The sequence below is a fragment of the Thalassophryne amazonica genome, chromosome 14, assembly GCF_902500255.1.
Source record: "Thalassophryne amazonica chromosome 14, fThaAma1.1, whole genome shotgun sequence".
Taxonomy (NCBI): domain Eukaryota; kingdom Metazoa; phylum Chordata; class Actinopteri; order Batrachoidiformes; family Batrachoididae; genus Thalassophryne; species Thalassophryne amazonica.
The window spans coordinates 17,536,940-17,559,150 of NC_047116.1; the positions used below are offsets into that span (position 1 = coordinate 17,536,940).

At 40.1% G+C, this 22,211-nt stretch overlaps 1 protein-coding gene across 1 annotated transcript in view; it reads left to right on the top strand.

Annotated features, from left to right (window-relative positions):
- Nucleotides 1-22,211, top strand: part of mgat4a (alpha-1,3-mannosyl-glycoprotein 4-beta-N-acetylglucosaminyltransferase A) — a 94,782-nt gene that overhangs the window by 22,996 nt on the left and 49,575 nt on the right. Inside the window, exons 2-3 of the mRNA XM_034185884.1 lie at nucleotides 10,631-10,798; nucleotides 13,410-13,550. Coding sequence (XP_034041775.1) covers nucleotides 10,631-10,798; nucleotides 13,410-13,550 — 309 coding nt within the window. The remainder of the gene's footprint in view (nucleotides 1-10,630; nucleotides 10,799-13,409; nucleotides 13,551-22,211) is intronic.

Consider the following 22,211-nt stretch of genomic DNA (forward strand, 5'->3'; position numbering starts at 1 on the left):
AAAACGACGTCTGAAAGTACTTTAATTCCTTGTCGTGGCTGGAAACCTAACATTTTAAAGCAAGTCCCTCTGTGTTTTTTCTGCTCCAGGTGCATTTCTGAGAGGATGCCTGAGTCGCGTTCTGATCACACAAAAGCGCTGTGATGATTTAAACTTTTAAATCGTTGTCGGTGTGATCATCAGACAACCTGATCGACCAGATGTGATCAGACCCGAATGAAGTGCTGTGACTCTTTAAACTTTTAAAGCGCCGTCGCTGTCAGTGTGGTCACACTGACAGATCACATTCAGGTCTGATCACACCAGATCACGGTTGGCTGGCGCTTTTAAAGATTAAATCATCACAGAGTTTCATTATTCAGGTCTGTGATGACCTGATCAGCGGACCTAATCAGGAAGCAACCAGTGCTTTAAAAGTTTAAAGAGCACTCCATTCATTCATGGCAGCGTTTACCACAGCCAGTTGACTCATCAGCATTCTGTACACAATGAAAATGGTCCACTAAGATTAAAAAATACAATAATGATATATTACTTTGTTTCTGACCGGCACCACACTGTGCAGTAACGACCCAAACCACTCGTTGGAAATAGGGTTGTCCGTATACGCTGGCTAATCATCAAGGTGTGACAGCTGCATTAATTTATTAGACGTATGCCAGCATTTTTAATACGGTCAGCATGCGCAAGCTAAATCATCAAGTGACAGGGCCTTAAGCTGCTTTGACAAGCCACACTGTTTACCTGGTCAAAGGTGCACTGTACTTGAGCTTTTCTTTTGCACAAGAAATTAATGATTTACCTGTGTGTATCGTATCACTCCCACTTTAGGCCATAAAGGTAAAGGCTTTATTTTAAAGAGTTTCAATTGATGGGAGTAAAAACAAAACAAACAAACAAACAAAAACAGTATACTCCACATGAACTTGAGGGAAATAATGTAGTGAAAAATAATTGCCTCATTTTGTTTTTATACAAAAAAATCTTTCTATAATTCTAAATGTATGAATAGATCTCTCTCTGTCCCTTTCTTTCTATCATATTTTAATGGCTCATATTTCTCCTTTTTTCCTTGACTCACTTTATAAACATCAGTTAACCTGGTTTTTATATTGATTAAACTATGAGCTATAATATAATGGTTGATGTGGAAAGAAACTACTGAATGTGTGGCAGCCTCTTGATGTGGCAAAGTGTGTACGCTCAAACAAAGCTGATGTGTGCTTTGTTGACATAAACTGCTCTAGTTTCTAAATTTGTCACTGTGGAAATGAACCGTTCAACGAGAAATTACACCTGCACACGGTAGCGTATGTGGGTGTGTTGTTTTCTGTCTTGTGTGTCCACCCATTCCTGTGTGAACTAAGCTGGAAGAATTTTGGTCTGCTTTGGACCAAATGTATGAAACATTTGACTGTCAGCCAAAGACAGTGAATACTGAGTTAAGGTCACAGAACAAAGTCAAAAATTTGACCTCATGCTTATGTATAGATAGGGCTGCAAGTAACGATGATTTTCATGATCGGTTAATTGTTAAATTATTTTCTCAAGTAATTAATTAGTTGTTAGGTTAATAAAATGTCACAAAATGGAAAGAAATATCAGAGTTTTCCAGAGTCCAAGATGTTGCCTTTTAAATTTCATGATTTGTCTACAACCCAGAGATGTTGAGGTTATGGCCCAGTCACACGGCACTTAATGAAGGGCAACGAAGCCCTAATGAAAGAAAAAATCTGGACTTTCTTTGGCATCGTTTAACCTTTGCTCAGCTTCGTTCCTGCAGCTGGTGCTTCATCAGGATTATTAAACTGTCAAAAAATTTGAACTAGATCAGAATAAAAAAAACTAGTTACCATATTTTCTGCACCATAAGGCGCGCCCTCAGTTAGCGGGTACTTAACCCTTACAAAAGGCGCACCGGATTATAAGGTGCGGCCTCAATTAGCAGGTACTTAACCCTTACAAAAGGCGCACGCTAAAACATATAGTCTACAAAAAAAAAAAAAAAGGTCACGGAAGAAAAACGGTGAGTTTATTTGAACTTTTTAACAACTTTGAACTACCGGTATTTAACAATATGGTACTCACATTGTTTTTTATTATGGTTCTGTCACAAATCCATCGAAGTCCTCATCTTCTGTGGCTGAATTGAACAGCTGGGCAATTTCGCCATCAGACACGCCAGGTTCACGCTAATCATCGCTATCGTTTTTGCCTTCAGCCGAATAGTGACTGTAGAGACGCTTCTCCCGGCTGTTCTTTGTTCAATGACCCATTGCTCGAGTTGGTCTTCTAGCTGTGGCCACCTCGCTTTGTTTCCGCGGAAACTCCGTTTGGTCTTTTTAACTTGATACAGTTCATTTTCTTGTTTCCTCTCGCAGCTGCTCTATTCCCATGAACAACCGCGTAACTGATAGCCTGCAGTTTGAATTGTGCCTCGTAAGCATGTCTCTTCGCTGGCGCCATTTTCCGGGGTCCTTAGACAAACAAATGTTTTGCAGGATACCTGTAGTATACAGTAACTACCGGAGGAGTGGCGGAGGTAAGTGTACGTACCACGGACTCACGGACTCTTCTCTGATTGGTTTATCCCTGGCAGCGTACGTAGTCTACGCTACCAGCGTACGTACTGTACGTATTACGTAATGTTCTCCAATTGGTTTATCGCTGCCAGGGTACGTACTCTACACTGCCAGCGTACGTACTTTACGTATTACGTCCCTGTGTCAGTGGGAAATGGGCCGATATTCCGACGGTCAAAGACAAGTCGGTCGTTTTTACAGATTTTGGAATTCAGTGCGCACATAAGGCGCACCGGATTATAGGGCGCACGGCCGATTTTTGTGAAAATTTAAGGCTTTTAGGTGCGCCTTATGGTGCGGAAATACGGTACATAAACTAGAAAGTAGTCACATCGAAGAAGCTGGAATCAGAGAATTTGTTTTTGTGTGTATGTATTTATGTATATTACCCCAAGTGGAGGAGATTGTGTATCATGGGGGCTTGTTAATGAGTAGGGGGATAAATTGGAGCATGAGATTGAAGAGTCTGATGTTCTGCGGACACTGTGCTGGACCATTGTGGTGAAGAAAAAATTGAGCCAGAAGGCCAAACTCTCAATTTACCAATTTGCGCTCCAATCCTCAACAATGGTCATGTACTTAAGGTAATGACTGAAAGAATAAGGTCGCAGATACAAGCAGCAGAAATGAGATTTCTCAGTTTGGTATCTTGGTTTACACTTAGAGAACACAATGAGAAGCTCAAATATGTAAATGGTAAATGGACTGCATTTATATAGCGCTTTTCCATCTGTATCAGACACTCAAAGCGCTTTACAATAATGCCTCCCATTCACCCCGATGTCAGGGTGCTGCCATACAAGGCACTCACTACACACCGGGAGCAATAGGGGATTAAAGGCCTTGCCCAAGGGCCCCTAGTGATTTTCCAGTCAGGCGGGGATTTGAACCCATGATCTTCTGGACTCAAGCCCAACACCTTAACCACTAGACCATCACCTCCCCATGTAGGAGGAACTCGGAGCAGAGCTGCTGCTTCTTTGCATCAAAAAGAGCCAGTTAAGGTGGTACCGTTGTCTAAGGAGGTCTTCCAGGCATGTCCAACTGGGAGGAGGCCCCAGGGGAGACCCCGGACACACTGGAGGGATTAAAGTGGACTTGGCTGAGGATAGTTGTTCATGTCACACCTAGGGATGGGTATTGATGAGGTTTTATCGATATCGATGCCATTATCGATTCTGCTTATAGATCCGATTCCTTATCGATTCCCTTATTGATACCTCGTGAATTTTGTACTAAAAGTAGGCTTTACAGGTTTTCTATGTATTTCCTTGAGTCTTAAAGTAAATAAATATGAAATTAGTCACTGTATCCTTGATCTCTGGACATAAATAAAAATAAACATTGTGTTTTGCTTTGAAGTTATTAATTCAGACTGAATTCTATCGTTCTATCTTGACTTGTCAGAGAGCCGCGCAACGTTTGGAGCTGTGTGAACAGAACGGAGGATGATTCTCGTTTCTTTCTCGCAACGAGACAGGAGTCCCAGTTAGTAACTTTAATCCGCACAAAAGTGAATCACAACTCATATTCAGGGATGAAAGTGGTGAAAAACAAAAAAAGCTGAAACCCAAAAATTACCCCCCAACACCACCTGCACGAAAATGTTTGAATTCTAGAAGCTCTGAAATGCAATCTGGGACTATTCCAGACAATAAACTGGAGTGAGTGCAGCATCCATTTAGGTGAGAAAAAAAAAATACAACTTTCCTTATTCAAATTCATTCCAGTAGTATTCTGCTCTTACTAGGATGCAGCAGTTTTCTAGTTTGGCAGATAGTTCTGGAGGAAATCACTGAAGAAATTAACAAACTGAAAATATGGTTTGACCGAAACAAACTGTCATTAAACTTAAATAAGACAAGGATGAAGTGGAGGTGTGAGAGTCAGTAGGTGTTCACAGGAAACATTTATTTCTGTATGTATTTATTTATTTATGTTAGTTGCTATTATATATTTTCTGTTGTGTTTCTATTCAGGTTCTTTTTCTCTCTTTCTCTAAAATTGTATATAATAATCATTAGATTATTAATATATAAGCAAAAATAAATTTAAGGAATATTACAATTTGAAAACAAATGCACCCGAACATGATGACGGCTGCAATTGCTAAATGCTAACTTTTAACATTGAAAATGCCATAGACATGCTAACGCGTTAGCATCGCTCCCGTTTTTAAGTTATAAAATACATCAACTGTTTCAGAAGACCATAACAGGTCGGTTTAACATAGAAAAGGTAAATAATACTCACAGACGTATGCTCTTTAGGGTTTTAGCGGGGGAAAATTAAGCGAAAGAAAGAAATAAACGAAGCAATCGACCGAAGCATTGCTTCAATCTGCGAACCACGCTTCGATTGGTTCAAGGTTCAAAGCAAAGCCGCGCTGCAGAAAAGTTGATTAAGGACCCGCTGCAGGGTCTGTAATCAATGTAGAGAAATGATCATTTTCCTGACAAACACCCGCCAAAACAACGGCCACTCTGAAGGACCGATAACAGAATCGTTAAGCACAAAGCTTATTGATGTCGGTGGATCGAATCATTTCTTAACGATACCCGAAAGGAACCGGTTCTCGATACCCATCCCTAACACCTATCTCACCTTTCTGTCAGTCATATGGCATTTTTGACCTTTTTGGTGACCACGAAAGATCAAACTCATGGTTATAATTGTTTAACTCAAACAGTTTGGAGCCAACCTGAATTAAACATGGTGGAATGATAAAGCATTAAATTTTGTGCAAATTGATGAAATGTCAAGGTCACACAGACCCATAAATTATACTACCACAGAATTATCTGAAAGAATATAGTCAGTCCTCTGACTTGGTCAGACAGTGCTTGCACAATGTTGCGCGAGGGTTGTGCATTGATTTGTAATACTACCCTCAAGTTTGCAGAGTGGAAAATTTTTTTGTGGCACCTTGATTTGGCCGGAGACGTGGGTACTTTCAAACTGCAAAGAGCTAAGTGTCTGTGTGTGAAGCCTTGATGCTGAACACCCGTAACGCCCCTGACTGACCACTCCTCTCAGATATCTCATTAATAAATCAGACGAAGTATGCGAAAGACTCAAAAATGACACCTCAAGCCACATCGTCCCTGGGGAGGGATGCTTGGAGGCGGTGAAAATGAAAGAGCAGAGAGTACACACAGATATTCTGCTGATGGTTAAGTTCTCTGTAGATGATGTGCAAAAAACTGAGATGAGACAGTGGTAGGAAAGAAGGGTGGTTACAAGGAGAGGAGATGTTACAGTCCCTTTGCCCTCCCTCCCCATTACTCCTGCTTCCTGAGAACAGAGATGAATAATTACATTATGTGCATGTACTCCAGACTCCAGGTAATTGTTTAATGTGTTTTGTGCATTCACTATTATCCAGCGACTGTGTACGTGTACAAACAGAATGTGTGCAGTGTTCATGCTATTACTGATTTAACGTGCTGATAATTTCCAAATTACACCAATTCTTCTGTTTTCACTGCAAATCCAGACATGTTAATGAAATATTTTACTGTTCCCTTGGGGGAAACTTTATCTTGGATTCAGTGCTGCAGCATCTTTAAAAACAAAGCACATGCATACTGATTCATACACACAACGCAATATATTAAAGAGCAACATAAAACCACTACAGTCCAAGTGGGAGTCACTGGTGCCCATGAATATATTAAGTCATTTAAAATGTCTTAAGAAATGCATCCAAATGAACCAGTTTTGTATAATCAGAACATTTAATAAAGTGTGAAGTCAGTGAACATCAATAAAGTGCTTTCCTGGTAGGTTCTGCTTAGCAGTGGCAATAGCAAACAAAAAAGTAGTTGGGCTGAACCTAGAAGTATCATGTTTCAGTTACTGGCTGCCCTAGAACATGTTCACCTGACAAAACTGTTCATATTTATGAAACAATCTGTGACAAAAGTATTGTTTATAAAGTGGCTTTGACATAATTTCTTAGTTTTGTGTTTTTTATTTGATTATACATATCAGTACTTGTATGACATTGTATGAATACAAGTATAGGGGCATGATGGCTTGTCACATTTTATGGAATTTACAGTAAATCCTCACTTTCATAGCCAGTTTTCTTTAGGCAAGTTACAGGATGGATACATAAGTATTTCCAAGTCGTTGAACTTGTCGTAGACTTCATTACAAAAGAGTCTGGTACTGTATGGTAAATCTGTCTGGAGTAAGCACAGTTCTGCAACGCTGAATGAGTGTGCAAGAAAGAGGCCAAATTCTGATTGGAGAAATTTCTGCAACTTTTGTCTGTTGCGTGACCATGCATAACCTATTCAGCTTCATAGTGGAGTGGCAGAGAGAAAGATGTCCTTATAAAGAACGTGTGAAATTTCAGCTACCTTTTACCACAAAGCACACGAGAGACTCAACATTTTGATCTATCTTGTGGTATTAAAATCATTCCCTGTTCCGCTCTGCTGTGAAGCTGTGACAGCTTTTTGTGTTCCTCCAATAATTTACTTCAGACACTTTTGTGAGTTTGTGTCCAGCAGTCACTAAAAGCTCTTAAATTACTACAAAAAAATCACTGTGAGCAGAAGGGTATATATCAGCCATATATTGCTTCTGCAGAGGAGGCAACACTTTTATTTATTTATTTATTTATTTTTTAACTATGATGATAGAGAACCGCTACCTGGACTTTCCTGTTCTGAACCCATCAGTTTCTCGCTGATTTTTGAACGTTTGTGAGTTTAAACACACAGAAGTAGCAGCATCACATCTTCACTCATCTTATTCGTAACTTTAAAATAAGGCAATCAACTGGTTCTGTGAACTAATGTAATTGTATTATTTACATTAAAGCCAATTTCCTCATTATATTCCTGAATTGTTACACCCCAAATACTTAGTTAACTTGCCAAAACAAAAACTGAGAAATTCCATGCAGGGTTCCCATGGATCCTTTAAAGGTCTTATGATGCATTGGATTTTTATACCTAAAAATAAGGCCTTAATTTGTATTAAAATGTCTTAAATCAGTCAATCAAAAGTCTTTCAAATGCCAAGACAAGGGAAGTAGGGTTTTATTCATGTTTTCCTCTGACATTGCAAATAACATGATCAACGCAAAATGGCAATATCTATTCTTTTTTTTATATATATATAATTTCCATGAGCGCTCTTTCAGCTAGCTAGATGTAACTTGTGTGATGACATGGAGAAATGTAAATATTGTGAAAATTGGCTTTTCTGGGAAGATTTTGCAGCATTGCTGAAACCAGTAACCATGTTCTGTCTCATAGTAAATATTTGATCATAATTGTACTTCACCCTCAGCAGGTTATACTTTTTTCCCTTCCCATTCAGTTTTGACTATGATAACGTTACTCTTAAATTTTATTCTGCCTAACATAAAAAAGTCTTCAATCAGTCTTTCCTTAAGCTGTCAGAACACTGAGAATAAATGTGTAAAAATTCTGTATTCCATGACCTGTAGATCTGAGGGGAAACAAAAACCAGCAGAAGAGAAACCTTGTCTACTTCTCTTTCTGGTTTCTGTGATGCATACCGTGGTAGGTTTTATTTGTTCGGATAGTAAGGGTTACAGGTGTGGTTTTTTATCTTTGCAGGATTTCAAGTCCTTCAATCAAAGGACTGATGTGAAGATGAAAGTCTGCTTTGTTTTAGAGCTGCCCTTTTTGTCAGGCCTGGGCCAAATGACAGCATCCATGTCTGTGTGTCTTAGAGGTCGATATTCAAGAAGAGCAGCATGTCTCTGAAAGAGGAGCTGCAGCACAGTGGATAAACAGTAGCGCAGTCAGAGACAGTGTTGGTGCGGCAAGATCAAGGCAATCCAGGACTTTTTTTTTTTTTTTGTGGTGATGAGCTCTCCAAAAGGGCAAAATTAATTTAGCAGGAGAGATCAGAGCCGGGCCAAATCTGCCACCTCACCAGTATACACTAGACATCGGATGTCGTTTGCACACTCCCTGCCATATATTAAAAACAGTTGAATCGACAGCAAGAAAATCAGGTTTTTCCTGCTAGCTGCCAGAAAGACAGTGTGCTACAGTTTTAAGGCAGGCACACAGGCTGTTAATGTTCAAGTGGATCATCTCCAAAAATAGAACAGAACCTTGCAGGAGAGCCACAACCTATCAACAGTCCATGACTCCTCCCTTTTTCCATAGGATGTTTGAGCCTCTACTAAAACTCTTCTCTACACCAGACCACCTGATTAGTTTCTGCTTCCTTAATGTGAGTTCATGAAGGACTCATTTCTTCAGAATTTGGCAGCAAACTGGATCTCAACCTGCGACATCGCCGCTTCCAGGGGAACAGAAAGTGCTCAGTGGGTCACTCGCTGCTCCTGAGAGCTGTGTTATGTCACAGCTGTCATATCTGCAAATGTGTAAAATGCACACTTGTGAGCAAATCCCTCCTCTACCTTGGAAAACATGCTCTTAATGAGTATCTGGAGAGAGCTAGGGCACCGAAATCTAAGCTATAAATATGCATAGAAGTCAACAGAGGAGCGCTTTGTCTTCACTGGGCAGCTTTCGAGTGTAAATTTTTGTAACCGCATAAATGTGAGACTGTGTTCTGATGGGTGACACGTGCTCGGTCAGCTTCACTGCAAATCTGTTCCATGAAAGTTTCAAACTTGGATATGTAAGCAATGCGTGCTTATGGTTAAAGTGAACCCATTTTAAGGAATTATTTCATGGCAATATTGGGCTTTCATTTATTTCTTCGAACTATATTTGGGGCAGTATGATTCTACAACATAAACCTGTAATGGAAAAAAAATCCTAAATTTTAAATTATTTTGGGTTTTCTGAAATCCGTACCAAGTCCATATTACACATACAGCAGTCCTAATATTTGTCTGAACGTTTAAAGGCACATTTCACCTTGACCAGAATCTTGTGGTCGCAATCGGCAACCTTCTGGCAGGATTTTGGTTGGTTATTTGACCTGGTTTTGGCAGATTTGGCAGAGTGCAATTAAATTAGCTGGTTTCATGGGCTCAACTTCTAAGCACAGTCCAGATATTTTCCACGGGGTTGTGCAGTGCACATCAGCAAACCGCTCCAGAGCGTGATACTACCTCCACCATGCTTAACAGTTGCTACAGTGTTCTTGGTATTGAGTGCTTTTCCTTTACTTTTCCATAAATGCCTCTGGTCATTGTGAACAAACAACTCAATCTTTGTCTGATCTGTCTATAAAACCTTCCTCCAGAAGGTTCTTTCTTTATGCTTAGTCAAGCTTCACAGTCCCAGTTTTGGAGCAGGGGCATTTTCTTCAATGCTAGTCTTTGGCGATGTAAAACTTGGCTGACTGTGTACAGTGTACAGTGCCGTGGCAGCATGGGATGCTTGTGCTTTGGTCTTTTTTTGGGGGGGGGGGTTGTTGTTCCTGACCATCCAATCCAAGTTCCTGTTAGCGGAAGGTGACAGTTTGTCTTCTTCCAGACCTTAGCAAAGTTGCAACATCTACCAGTACCTTGTGCTTACGATTGTTTGAACAGAGGTTCTTGGAATCTGCAGTTGATTAGCAATAGCTCCAAGACATCTTCCTGACTTGTGTAGATCTGCGATCCTGTTTCTTAGATCTGTATTGACCGCCCTGAAAATTAACATCGTGCTGCGTGTTGACCAGTCTGAGTGCTGTCAAACAAATTCTTTTCATGTCGGTACAGAGAAACTATCGGCAATCGTCAGTCGTGATCGCGAATAGCAAGTTGAGAGGCCTTGGCAAGTTACAACTTCAGAACTTTCAGCACTACTGAATTAATGATGTAAGTGGGTGTAAGGATAATGTTGACCTTGTATGTACAATTTTGACCCAGAGTTAATTACAGAACACTGAAAATGAATTAATAGTTGTGCACCAAATTCTTGGTGGTTTCCACTTTATTTTTTCCTCAGTCATGTGACTCTAGTTTGTACATGCTGCTTATTTTTCAAGATGTTTCTGTTATTTTACTCACGTGCAGGACAATGCACAGTGAGGATATTTTTTTCCCCCCTGCTAATGCTCCTTCCTTCCCTTTGTTGGCTTTGTTTGTACAGAAAAGCTGATAGCATACCAGCGGGAGTTCCATGCCTTGAAGGAGCGCCTACGTGTGGCAGAGCACAGGACACTGCAGCGCTCCACGGAGCTCAACACCATACTGGAGCAGTTTAGACGCGCCATTGCTGAGACGAACAGCAGTAAGGATGCCCTCACAAACTTCTCAGGTGACCCATGCGCGCAAACGTATGGACAGACTGATTGACTCCAGTCCATCTGAGCCTTTCCACTGTTTTTTTTTTTTTCAAGAAATCTGTGCATTCACTGTTGTGCAGTTCAAAGAATGTAATGTATTATATATTATTTACAAGTGTGGCCTCTGACATTGACGCTGCTGCAGCTATAATGTATGATAAATTTAATGTTTTGTTCTTATGTTTGAAGAAATGCAAAGGATATGTTAAAGGGGAACAGAAATGCTTTTTGAGAATTTGTTTGTGCATTCCTTAGTAAAAAATTATGTGTTATACACTTGCAGAATGTTTGAGTGCACTGTAGGTAATATTATTTGAATCAAATTGGCTGCTAAATTGACATGTAAATTGCCATTGGCTGAAGTCAGTGGAGGGCACTTTCGGTTGACGTCACTCATTGGAGTCTCCTCTGGTGGGCACAAGTGCAGTCGAGATCCAACATGGCGAGCAAGGCATCGCCACACAAACAGAAGGCCAGCGATTCCGAAAGATGTGCTTTCACTTGTTGATCCAAAAGCCATGTTGTTGGTGCCCAAAGAGGTTATATATAAGAACTAGAGTCCGCACTCGCACTGAGCTGTGTCCCGGCAAGGAGGTGTGGTCGCCATTTTAATTCCGAGCAGTTTCCTGAGCTTGCTCATTGAAGTTCTATTAGTCTCATCAAGAAACAGATGGAATATGCCAGAAAGCTGCGCATGTTGGCAAAGCCACAAACGGAGGAACAAGGGAGACAATATTTCCTTCCATGAGTAAGTGGTTTTGGTTCTTCTTGTCACTTTGTCCGTGACATTTGGTTGATAAACAGGTGTGTGTTTCCTGTCTGTGCCTGTGCCGTCTGAGGACACTTACACACACCACTGACTTCATGAATGAAACTCGGTCAATAAAAGATAATTGTGTCAAAATATAATTTATATAAATGTTTCGTTTTCAGTGCTGCAGCAGCTCGGTTCAGCCCAGCAGCGCAGCTTAATAGCGCATATTCGTGTAACTTTCAACACTAATATTTCGGAATGTGTGGGTGTCAGAGTAAGTTTAATACTTTCCTGACATGATCTAATGTGAATTAATTTTACTGGCTCGATATCCAGGTCAGAATGGCATTTTAACACGTATTTTGCAAGTGTTTTTCTGAGTGTGTTCAGTCGTGAATCCCCATTGAAAATGCATTAACATCCGGGAACTTCCTCAATATTTTCTGCCGTTAGGAGGTGTCATGTCACTGTCCGTGAAGGACGTTCGCGTTTGGTGGGCAGCATTGGGAGTGCGGACTCTAGTAGTCATATGTAACCTCTTTGTTGGTGCCTCTGGCAGGGAATCTCGGAACGAGGCTCATCTTCCCCCCAACTAGTGATGTCATCCTTGACCCAAAATACACAAGTATACCAAACGGCAAATGTTAGCTCTCCCCAGTTTCTCCGTGATCGAAGCCATACACATGCATGCACAGACGTGCACAGAGGCCACTTGGCAACTACAGCAGTACAGCAAAGTGGGAGGCTTCATTTTGTTAGCTTTATAAAATAAATATTAAAATGTCTAATGAAGAAATGAAGAAATCGAGGTGTTATCTGCTTAAATTGTTTCATATGAGTAAACCTGAGAATGACTTCTCACATCTTCTTTCAAAATGTCCAAAAGCGCGCGCGCGCGCGCGCGCGCACACACACACACACACACACACACGCAGATTTCTGCTTATGCTAGATTTTGGTTTGGTATGTGAAATTGGAGTCTATTTGTGCATTTTAACATGCCCAGAGAGCAAACTCAGCACAGAAAACAACAGGGAGATCACAATTTGTGCCTGCTGCTCTCTGCTTTCTCCCTGGAGCTTCTCCCTTAACAATCTGTCTCACAGATACTTTCACTTTTGCCTGCACCTAATTTGGTCTCTTCCCATTTTTAGCATTTTTTTTTTTTAACTGTGGCGCTCATGCATACATGCATGCATCACTTTATTCTCTTTTTGAAATGAATTCTACAAGTCAACACAGATTTCCTAATGCACTGTCAACAAGAAAGTTCACATTGTTTTTCAAACATATGTGCTGTTGGCACATTTGTAAGGCTGAACAAGCACTCAGGGAAACAACAAATTGGAGGCATATGAGTATCCCACTCTGCGATCTGTGCGCACACGTGTGTGTGATGCCAGCAGATGACACACATCCTGGAGGAAGCTTTTGTACTTGTGGATGTAAAGTTTAATTTGGATTTATGACACAGAAGCAAGTGTTGTGAACTGCAAGGCCCAATCCAAATTCTCCTCCCTTCCCTTCCTCCTGCCACATCGCCCTTTCCCTGATGTGCAAAATAAGGGAAAGGGTGAAGGGACAGTATTGGCTTTGGGCCTAAGTGATGTGGTGGACAATTTGTTGCACCCATTGTAGATTCTCACACTAAAACAAGAAATTTCTTTATTGAATAAACTAGGGTGCTAATTAATTAATTACTGTTGTTACTTACAGTGTCACTCCTTTGCCACAACACTTTATTGTTGACAAACTGTTGTTCGCAAAATCAGCACAGCTTCACTGCATCAATTCTGAGGAACCATTGTTTTGTTTCTGCCTAATTTCAGATGAGACACAGAAACTACTGAAGGAGCTGACTAATCATAAACCACTCCAGGTGCCAGATATCTACCACCACCTGCCTCACCTTCTCAACAATGAGGGCAGTCTGCATCCCGCCGTGCAGCTTGGTGCGGGCCGCACTGGAGGTGAGAGGTGGACACGCATTACGCATCACAAAACCACTTCAATTCAACAGTAATTCCCTTTTCTCCAAGTCCACACATTTTTGTCATTGATGTAAATATGCAAACTTATGTACAGTGCTTCAGTGTGTTGAACTTGATGGTGGGAAAAAGGAGTCTTTGAAGAGTGCTGGATCATATGTGTCCATTTCATTCAGACTCATCCAGAGGAACAGTTTATTGGTCTTATTTAAAAAAAAAAAATAAACATGTTTCTGGTGTAGTCTATAATCTGTTTGACTAAAGTGTTTGACTGACAATGAGCATTTTTAATGCTTCTAAAGGTGCGGTTTACACATAACCAAGACGCGTTACGAATGTCATTTTCTGTCATTCGTGACACATTCCTGACATTCTTAATGTGACTTAATGCATCTGAATAGGTTTCTTAATAGTGCGTGTTGGTGCGTGATATTCTTGATATTTGTGGAGCATGTTTTGCCTGTCAAAAAAATCTTCCACGAATGTTACACGCCACCCTCATTTCGTCTCACGTCGTGGAGGTCGCAGCTGAGCGTATTGATCCGTCTTGATGTGTATTGATCCTTAATAGAACGTGACAACGTTCATAGTGGTTCCTGTGATGGTTCTTGGAGGCCAAACTGTCACGCGTTATTACGAAGTGACACGGAAACTGTCAAGTTTTGACACAACTTGTAACGCAGCGTCACATTTCACTGCGCGCCACGACGAATCAGTTTTCTGTCACGTGCGCACAATTTAACTCGGCTCCAAATGTCGTTCCACAGTTCCTGCTGAAGCTCCTCAGGACGCTCCTGCAGGTGTTCCACCTGCTGTTGTAACCGATGAGCGGGAGAATGAGTCTGAGCCAGGGGAACCAGAGGAGCGATAGGAGCCTCACGTGCAGCCAGACATCTCTGCACCTCCTCCAGCCCGGCGGAGGAAGAAGCGTGCGCACAATTAAACCCTGCTGCATCGCATTCAGTTGATTACTGACACCAGTCGGCTAAAAGTCTAATTCAGTGCTCTTCAGCGCGCTCCTGCAGTTGTTCCATCTGCTGCATGTGCCTGATGTTTGGGAAATGCGCCAGATGAGAGCCGCAGGAAGCCACACATCTGCTCTGTCCTCCTCCTCCTCTCGCTCCACTCCATGGCACAGAGCTCAACTACGCATGCAGTCACAAAGTTCGTCTGAAAACTGGAGCAATCTGAATTCGGTTGGATGAATATGGGTGTGTGTGTGTGTGTGTGTGTGGGTGTGTAGACCAATTCACACCTCGTTCACAACGTGACAAAACTTGCGCTGTTACGCGCAATAGCACGCAACAACACGGAACCTATTCTTGACCGTGCGTAATGGTTCCTGTAATTCATCCAGCAACATGTGCCATTAATCTAACGCGTGGGAACAGGTTCAGCAGTTCCTGAGGACACCTGACGCCTCTGCCCCCGAATCATCACATTCGTGATCAGCGGCCAAGAATGTGTACTTCGTGGCATTCGTGACTTGTCATCATTATGTGTAAACGCAGCATAAGGGCTTTCATGTGTTTTATTGCAATAATGTATCAAAATATCTCCGTATGATATTTCATATTGTTTTTAAGAATTTTTTATGATTAAAATAAAAAGGATTCATAGTGCTTATGTTATTTGAGGGGACACGGACATAATTACACAGAAACATTTATAATATTTAAAAGTTTGTTTTTAATTTCAAGTATTCAGGAATCTAACATTTCAAATTTTACCAGAGAAACCTTGTAGTGGATCTGCTCCCTGAAGACAGCTCATTGAAACATCCACAGACAGTGCAGAAGATTTATTCAGGTTAACTGCTTACTGAAACATGATCCAAATTGCAAATTTCTGTGTTATCTTAGTGCGGCTCTTTTTTTTTTTTTTTTTTTTTTTTTAGGAAACAGGTGATTTTAGCTCACCAAACACTTTTGTTGTGATGCACTTTAGCGACATGAGCTAGCTCAGATGTTATTTAATTTTGCTGCCAGTATCAGTAGTATTTACTGACATCAAACATGAAGTGAGGAGAACACTTTACCCGATCACTGTTCTCACAAGTCACTCTCATTGAGGTTTTATTAATTTTTTAAAATCTTTTCTCTGGCCCTAAAGCATATCAAAATTGTCACCATTAAGCTTCTGACATTCACTACAATACCAGCGCAAGCACGGCCTTTCTTCAGTAGCGGGGTACACTCTGCTTTCATTTGTAAATGTCATGTTAAAATTTTTCACCAATTTTATTTTCTGTCTTCTTGTGTCTCATCAAGAGAAAAGATACAGGGAAGGGTTATTTTAATTTAAAATGTATTTATATCAGTATTCTTTTTTCCATACGTAGATGCATTTTAAATTTATGGAACTTTATAGTCTTTTTGTGTTGAGAAACATTTTCTTTGTAAGATAAATATTTTATGTGAAAATGTTTGACTAAAATGTTGAAAATTATTGGTTGAAGTGATGGTTTATGTTTACCAAGTTCACCAGAAGATTGACTAAATACTCCGTAGATTTAATGGTGAAGTAATTGTTAAAAAATAATAATTGTGAGCTGTAGCCCTAACATAAACTTCACAGATTCCATTTATGGTTACAGCATGAACACAGAAACACTCCTTGGTTTCAAATGTTCTTAATATCAAAAGTTACGTGAATAATTTTACAATTTTGGTATCTACAGATACTCAAGTTTTTTTCTTTTGCAGATTTTTCGTCTTCAAAATTGTAAAATTATTCATATAACTTTTTATATTATGAACCAAGGAGTGTTTTTGTCACCCTGTATAGACTTTAGACTTAGACAACTTTATTCATCCCACCAGGGGCATTCATTTCAGCAGCTTGCATACTGGCACACAAAACACAGTAAAAACCCAATACAAAAGATACATAGAAAATATGTTAGCCATTTAAACAAAAAAAAAAAAAACATGGGACACAGTGTCATCACAACAATTTGATAAAAAAAAAAAAAAACCCTACGAAGAGTTTAAAGACGAATAGCAGAGGGATAAAAGATTTTAAAAAACTGTTCGCCTTACAGACAGGTGAAACAAAACAACAACCTGAAGGCAACAGGGAAAATTTTATATATATATATATATATATATATATAAGTATATTGCAGCAAGTTCTCAGTTAGAGCCTCGTTGATAACGTAGCCTCCAGATTGATGATTGTATTACAGTCTTTCTAAAAATAACAAAATTGGCATGCTCAAAAATGCATTTTTTAAATCAGATGTTTCTTCATTTCTTTTTTCTCCTACGATGATAGTTATCAGCACTATAAAATAAAACAAATTTGAGATATGAATTTACTCCCCCCCCAAAAAGGCAAAACAAAGGAAAACACATTTTAAGTTTATTATTATTATTATTATTTTATTATATTGACTGTTCACTTTCCAACTTCTAAAACTAATGTACATGTATCAGTTTCATCATAATGTTTTCACCCCTGTTTGTGAACAGCCTGTAACTCAGGTTTTCGTACACCGTTATGAAATGTTTACAGAGGAATCATATCCTGATAGGCAAGAACTGATTAAATTTTCAAGGTCAAAGGTCAAGTTCAGGAAAAATCTTGGGAAAATTGGAAAAAGCCCTATCCTTCAACATTGACTGAATTTCATATTTGAAAGCATTATGTAGGATGGTATGGCCCCAATCACTCTCATTTGAATGTGAGATGCAGACTGGCGCTCACTATCACCTGACAATGTTTGACCGGATTGTGGATTTTGTGGACATTTGAATTTAATATTGAAAAGCCCATTTGGTGTACATTTTGCATTATATCTCAATCAAAAGTGCCTCAATCAGTCTAATTTGTGACAAGGATGTGCAAATTGGCACTCTCAATGAATAGACTAAGTTTGATCCGCATGTTAATCGTATTGTGGATTTAGCGGATCTATTTGATTTTAACATTGAAATGCCCTTTTGATCTATATTTTGAATTATAGTTCATCTTATGAAAAGTCACTTCAGGTTAAAGTTCATGTGAATGCTGCAGTCTCTAATTAGCTTCCTCTTTGGGACAAGTTTCACTTTTGTGTCATTCTTTTATTTAATCCTACTTTCACTGGGTTTTTACTTATTCTTTTTAATTTTCCTTCTTTCTATTCCCCCATGACTCAGACAGCACAGTGACCTGCTGTATCAGAGCCTCCCTAACAGGATTAAGTTGTCAAACACAGTGAATTTTGTTTGCTGAGGGTGTGAGAGTAGCATCTAATGCTGTGTTTACACATAATGATGACAAGTCACAAATGCCACGAAGTACACATTGTTGGCCACTGATCACGAATATGATGATTTGAGGCAGAGGCGTCAGGTCTCCTCAGGAACTGCTGCAATCCGTTACCACGCGTTACGATCAATGGCTCGTGTTGCTGGCGAATTATCAGGAACCATTACGCATGGTCAAGAATAATGTTCCGTGCTATTGCGCGCAACAGTGCATCGTTACGTTCTGTCACGTTGTGAATGAGGCAAATTGTCTTCACACACCCCTCATATTCATCCATCAGCTGCTGAGCAATTCAGATCGCTCCAGTTTGCTCCTCAAAATCCACAGCAGAAGAACTTTGTGATTGCATGCTTAGTTGGGCTCTGTGCCATGGAGTGGTGCAGAGAGGAGGAGAAGATGAAGAGAGCCAGATGTGTAGCCCCCCGCAGCTCATCTTGCGCATTTTCCCAAACATCAGGCACAGCAGCAGCAGGTGGAACACCTGCAGGAATGCGCTGACGAGCATTGGAATGAAACCTTTAGCCGACTTGGCATCACTGTCCTTCAGCATACTGCAGCAATGAAACTGAATGCGGTGCAGCAGGGTTTAATTGTGCGCATGTCAGAGAAAAACGCTGTCATGCTGTATTAAGGATCACTACTAATCAAGATGGATCAACACGCTCAGTTGCGACCTCCACGACATGAGGCGAAATGAGGCTGGTGCGTGACATTCGTGCAATATTTTTTGACAGCCAAAAACATGCTCCACGAAAATCATGAATATCACGCACCAACACACACTATTAAGAAACCTATTCAGATGCGTTAAGTCACGTTAAAAATGTCAGGAATGTGCCAAGAATGATGCAAATATGACATTCATAACGCGTCATGCTTATGTGTAAATGCACCATAAAGTTCCTGCGAATGCTGCGGTCTCTGATTAGGTTCCTCTTTTGGACAAGTTTCACTTCTGTTTCATTCTTTTTCACTTTATCCTACTTTCAGCTGGGTTATTACTTATTCTTTTTCATTTTCGTTCTTTCTATTTCCCCCATGATTAAGACAATGCAGTGCACCACAATGACCTGTGGTATCAGAGCCTCCCTAACAGGATTAAGTTATCAAACAGTCAGTGTGAGATCACACCATGAATTTTGTGTGCTGAGGGTACGAGAGTAGCATTTAAACAGGTGTTTCCACTTTCCTAATGATAAGACAAGGCACGCATACAGTGAGGTAAATAAGTATTTGATCCACTGTCGATTTTGAAAGTTTTCCCACCTACAAAGAATGTAGAGGTCTGTAATTTTTATCGTAGGTACATTTCAACTGTGAAAGACAGAATCTAAAAAAAATATGAAACCACATTGTATGATTTTTAAATCATTAATTTGCATTTTGCATCAAATAAGTATTTGATACAATAGAAAAACCTTAAAATTTGGTACAGAAACCTTTGTTTGCAGTTACAGAGCTCAGATGTTTCCTGTAGATGTTGACCAAGTTTTCACACACTGCAGCGGGGATTTTGGTCCACTCCATACAGATCTTCTCCAGACCTTTCAGGTTTCGAGTTTCAGTTCCCTCCAAAGATTTTCTATTGAGTTCAGGTCTGGAGACTGGCTCGGCAACTCCAGGACCTTGAAATGCTTCTTACGGAGGCCCTCCTTAATGGCCCTGGCTGTGTGTTTGGGGTCATTGTCATGCTGGAAGACCCAGCCATGACCCATCTTCAATGCTCTTACTGAGGGAAGGAGGTTGTTTGCCAAAATCTTGCAATACATGACCTCATCCTTCCTCCCTTTGTCCCACTCGTCCCCTTTGCAGAAAAGCACCCCCAAATATGATATTTCCACCCCACGCTTTACGGTTGGGACGGTGTTCTTGGGGTTGTTCTCATCCCCAAACACAGCGAGTGGAGTCAATACCAAAAGGCTCTATTTTGGTCTCATCTTGACCACATGACCTTCTCCCATGCTTCCTCTGGATCATCCAGATGGTTACTGATGAACTTCAAACGTGTCTGGACACGTGCTGACTTGAGCAGGGGGACCTTGCTGCACTGCAGGATTTTAAACCATGACTTCGTAGTGTGTTACTCATGTAATCTTTGCGACTGTGGTTCCAGCTGTCTTCAGCTCATTGACCAGGTCCTTCCGTATAGTTCTGGGCTTTCTCAAAATCATCTTTACTCCATGAGGCAAGATCTTACATGGAGTTCCATTTGGGGGAAGATTCATCTTGTGTTTCTTCTATTGTCTAATAATTACGCCAACAGTTATTGCCTTCTCACTAAACTGCTTGGCTATTGTCCTGTAGCCCATCCCAGCCTTGTGCAGGTTTACAATTTTATCTCTGGTGTCCTTAGACAGCTGTTTGGTCTTGGTCATGGTGCACAGGTTGGAGTGTGATTGATTGAGTGTGTGGACAGGTGTCCTTTATACCTTTTTAACAAGTTCAAACAGGTGCAATTAATACAGGTCAAGAGTGCAGAATAGGAGGGCTTGTTAAAAAAAATTAAGAGGTCTGTGAGAGACAGAATTCTTGCTGGTTGGCAGGTGATCAGACACTTGTTTCATGCAATAAAATGGAAATTAATTATTTAAAAATCATACAATGGGATTTCTAATTTTTTCTTTTTTTAGATTCTGTCTTTCACAGTTAAAGTGTACCTACGATAAAAATTTTATCATCAGTTGTACAAACATCACTGTACTTTGGCTACAACTAAAGATTGTTTTCATTATTGGACTGTCTGTTCACCATTTGTGTGATTAGTCACTATGCACAATTTCTACCTACCTGGCATTAAAATGTGTCTCGTGTCCAGGTATGATTTTTAGACTGTTTATATTTATACCTGGAATTAATGTTTCGATATTAAAAAGTTTCCAGTGTCTAAAATAGCTGCTTCATAATTCATAATACATTTTGTTGAACCAAACAATCTAGAAAATATGTAATTAATAGGGATATAAAAACAAGCAGTAAACATCATGTAAAATTGTAGTTTTAATTGATCAGTTATCAAAAAAGGCTGTTCTGTCAGACATTTCACTATCACCACAGACCCTTCCCAGTCTGTTAACCATGTGACTGTAGTCTGGTGTTGCTCCTGTGTCTGGGGTTTACTTATGCACATGAACCACTGGGCTGCCTGTATCCTCTTTAACAAGCCACAATTAGCTATTGGCAGCTTCAGTTTCAAGGTCCCGAGAGCATTTTTAATGTCCTTTTTCCCCCCTGTTGACCCTCTTTCATTTATTTATTTTTTAAGTTTGCTCTGTTGGCCAAAACATAGTTGACATTGGGATATTTGGGAGTGTGGCATGACTGATATGCCTCATAAGCAGAAGCTGACAAAAGCTTTCCTGTAAATGCAGGTTTTTTACTTGTGAACACACCCATGGTCTTTTGCAAGAAATCAGTTGACCATGGTCTAACCTTTTCTATCTACACAATTGCTGCTAAATACATACAAGGCCAGTATTTCTTTATACCGGTGAGTTGTTTCCAGAACTGTGAACTCGTTCTTCTTTATGTACAATCTTGTAGGTTTGTATTCCTCTGAGGACTCATCTCTGTTAACTCCACTATTGTTGTTCTAAATCTGCAAGCGTTTTTCCATGATAATGGCATTGGATATAAAGGTACCCATAATGAATAGAATAGAGCCTTTATCATTAATACCCTTTTATGTTTAGAATCTCTCACACTCTTTCTTGTTACTGCCATTATTCACAGGTACAGAAACAATGAGCTATGATTGACATAGGTTTCTTTTCTCTTATCTCCCATGGCCCCACCCATTACCTTCCCGTCATTGAATCCCTGCCTACCTGGATCACCGTTTCTCTCAGGAGAACAAGCAAAGAATGGGATTTTAGAAGAAAGGATCTACTGTTTTAGACCTCGTAACCTGCCACCATCCCTCGGCCCGCCTAAAACTCACTGTCACATCCCATATACAAAGAGTAAAAAAAAGAAGCATGAGAATAGTAGTTTAGGTAGATTGAACTAGTTGCGTTCTGTATAGATAAAGTCAAAGAAGGTTTTCTACATTTCATGAAAGGTCTTTAGCCTGTTGGAGCCAGCTGTTATGGGCCTGTGGAGAGGAATGTTTCTATTGTTGAATAACTTTTGTTCAGCAAAGCCATGAATGCAGTACCTAACTGTTTGGAATTGGATAGTTGGTTGTGCGGTTAGGGTCTAAGGGAAGCAATGGTTTAAGATATTAGATACACCTACTGCTATTAATCCTGTCTGCATATTTTCAATATTCAACCCAATCCACTTTATTTCTATAGCACATTTTACAAACAGAATGTTACCAAAGTGCTGCACAAAATTCGAGTAAAACAGTCCTCCTACCATAAAAATTGTATAAATACATTAAACCATAAC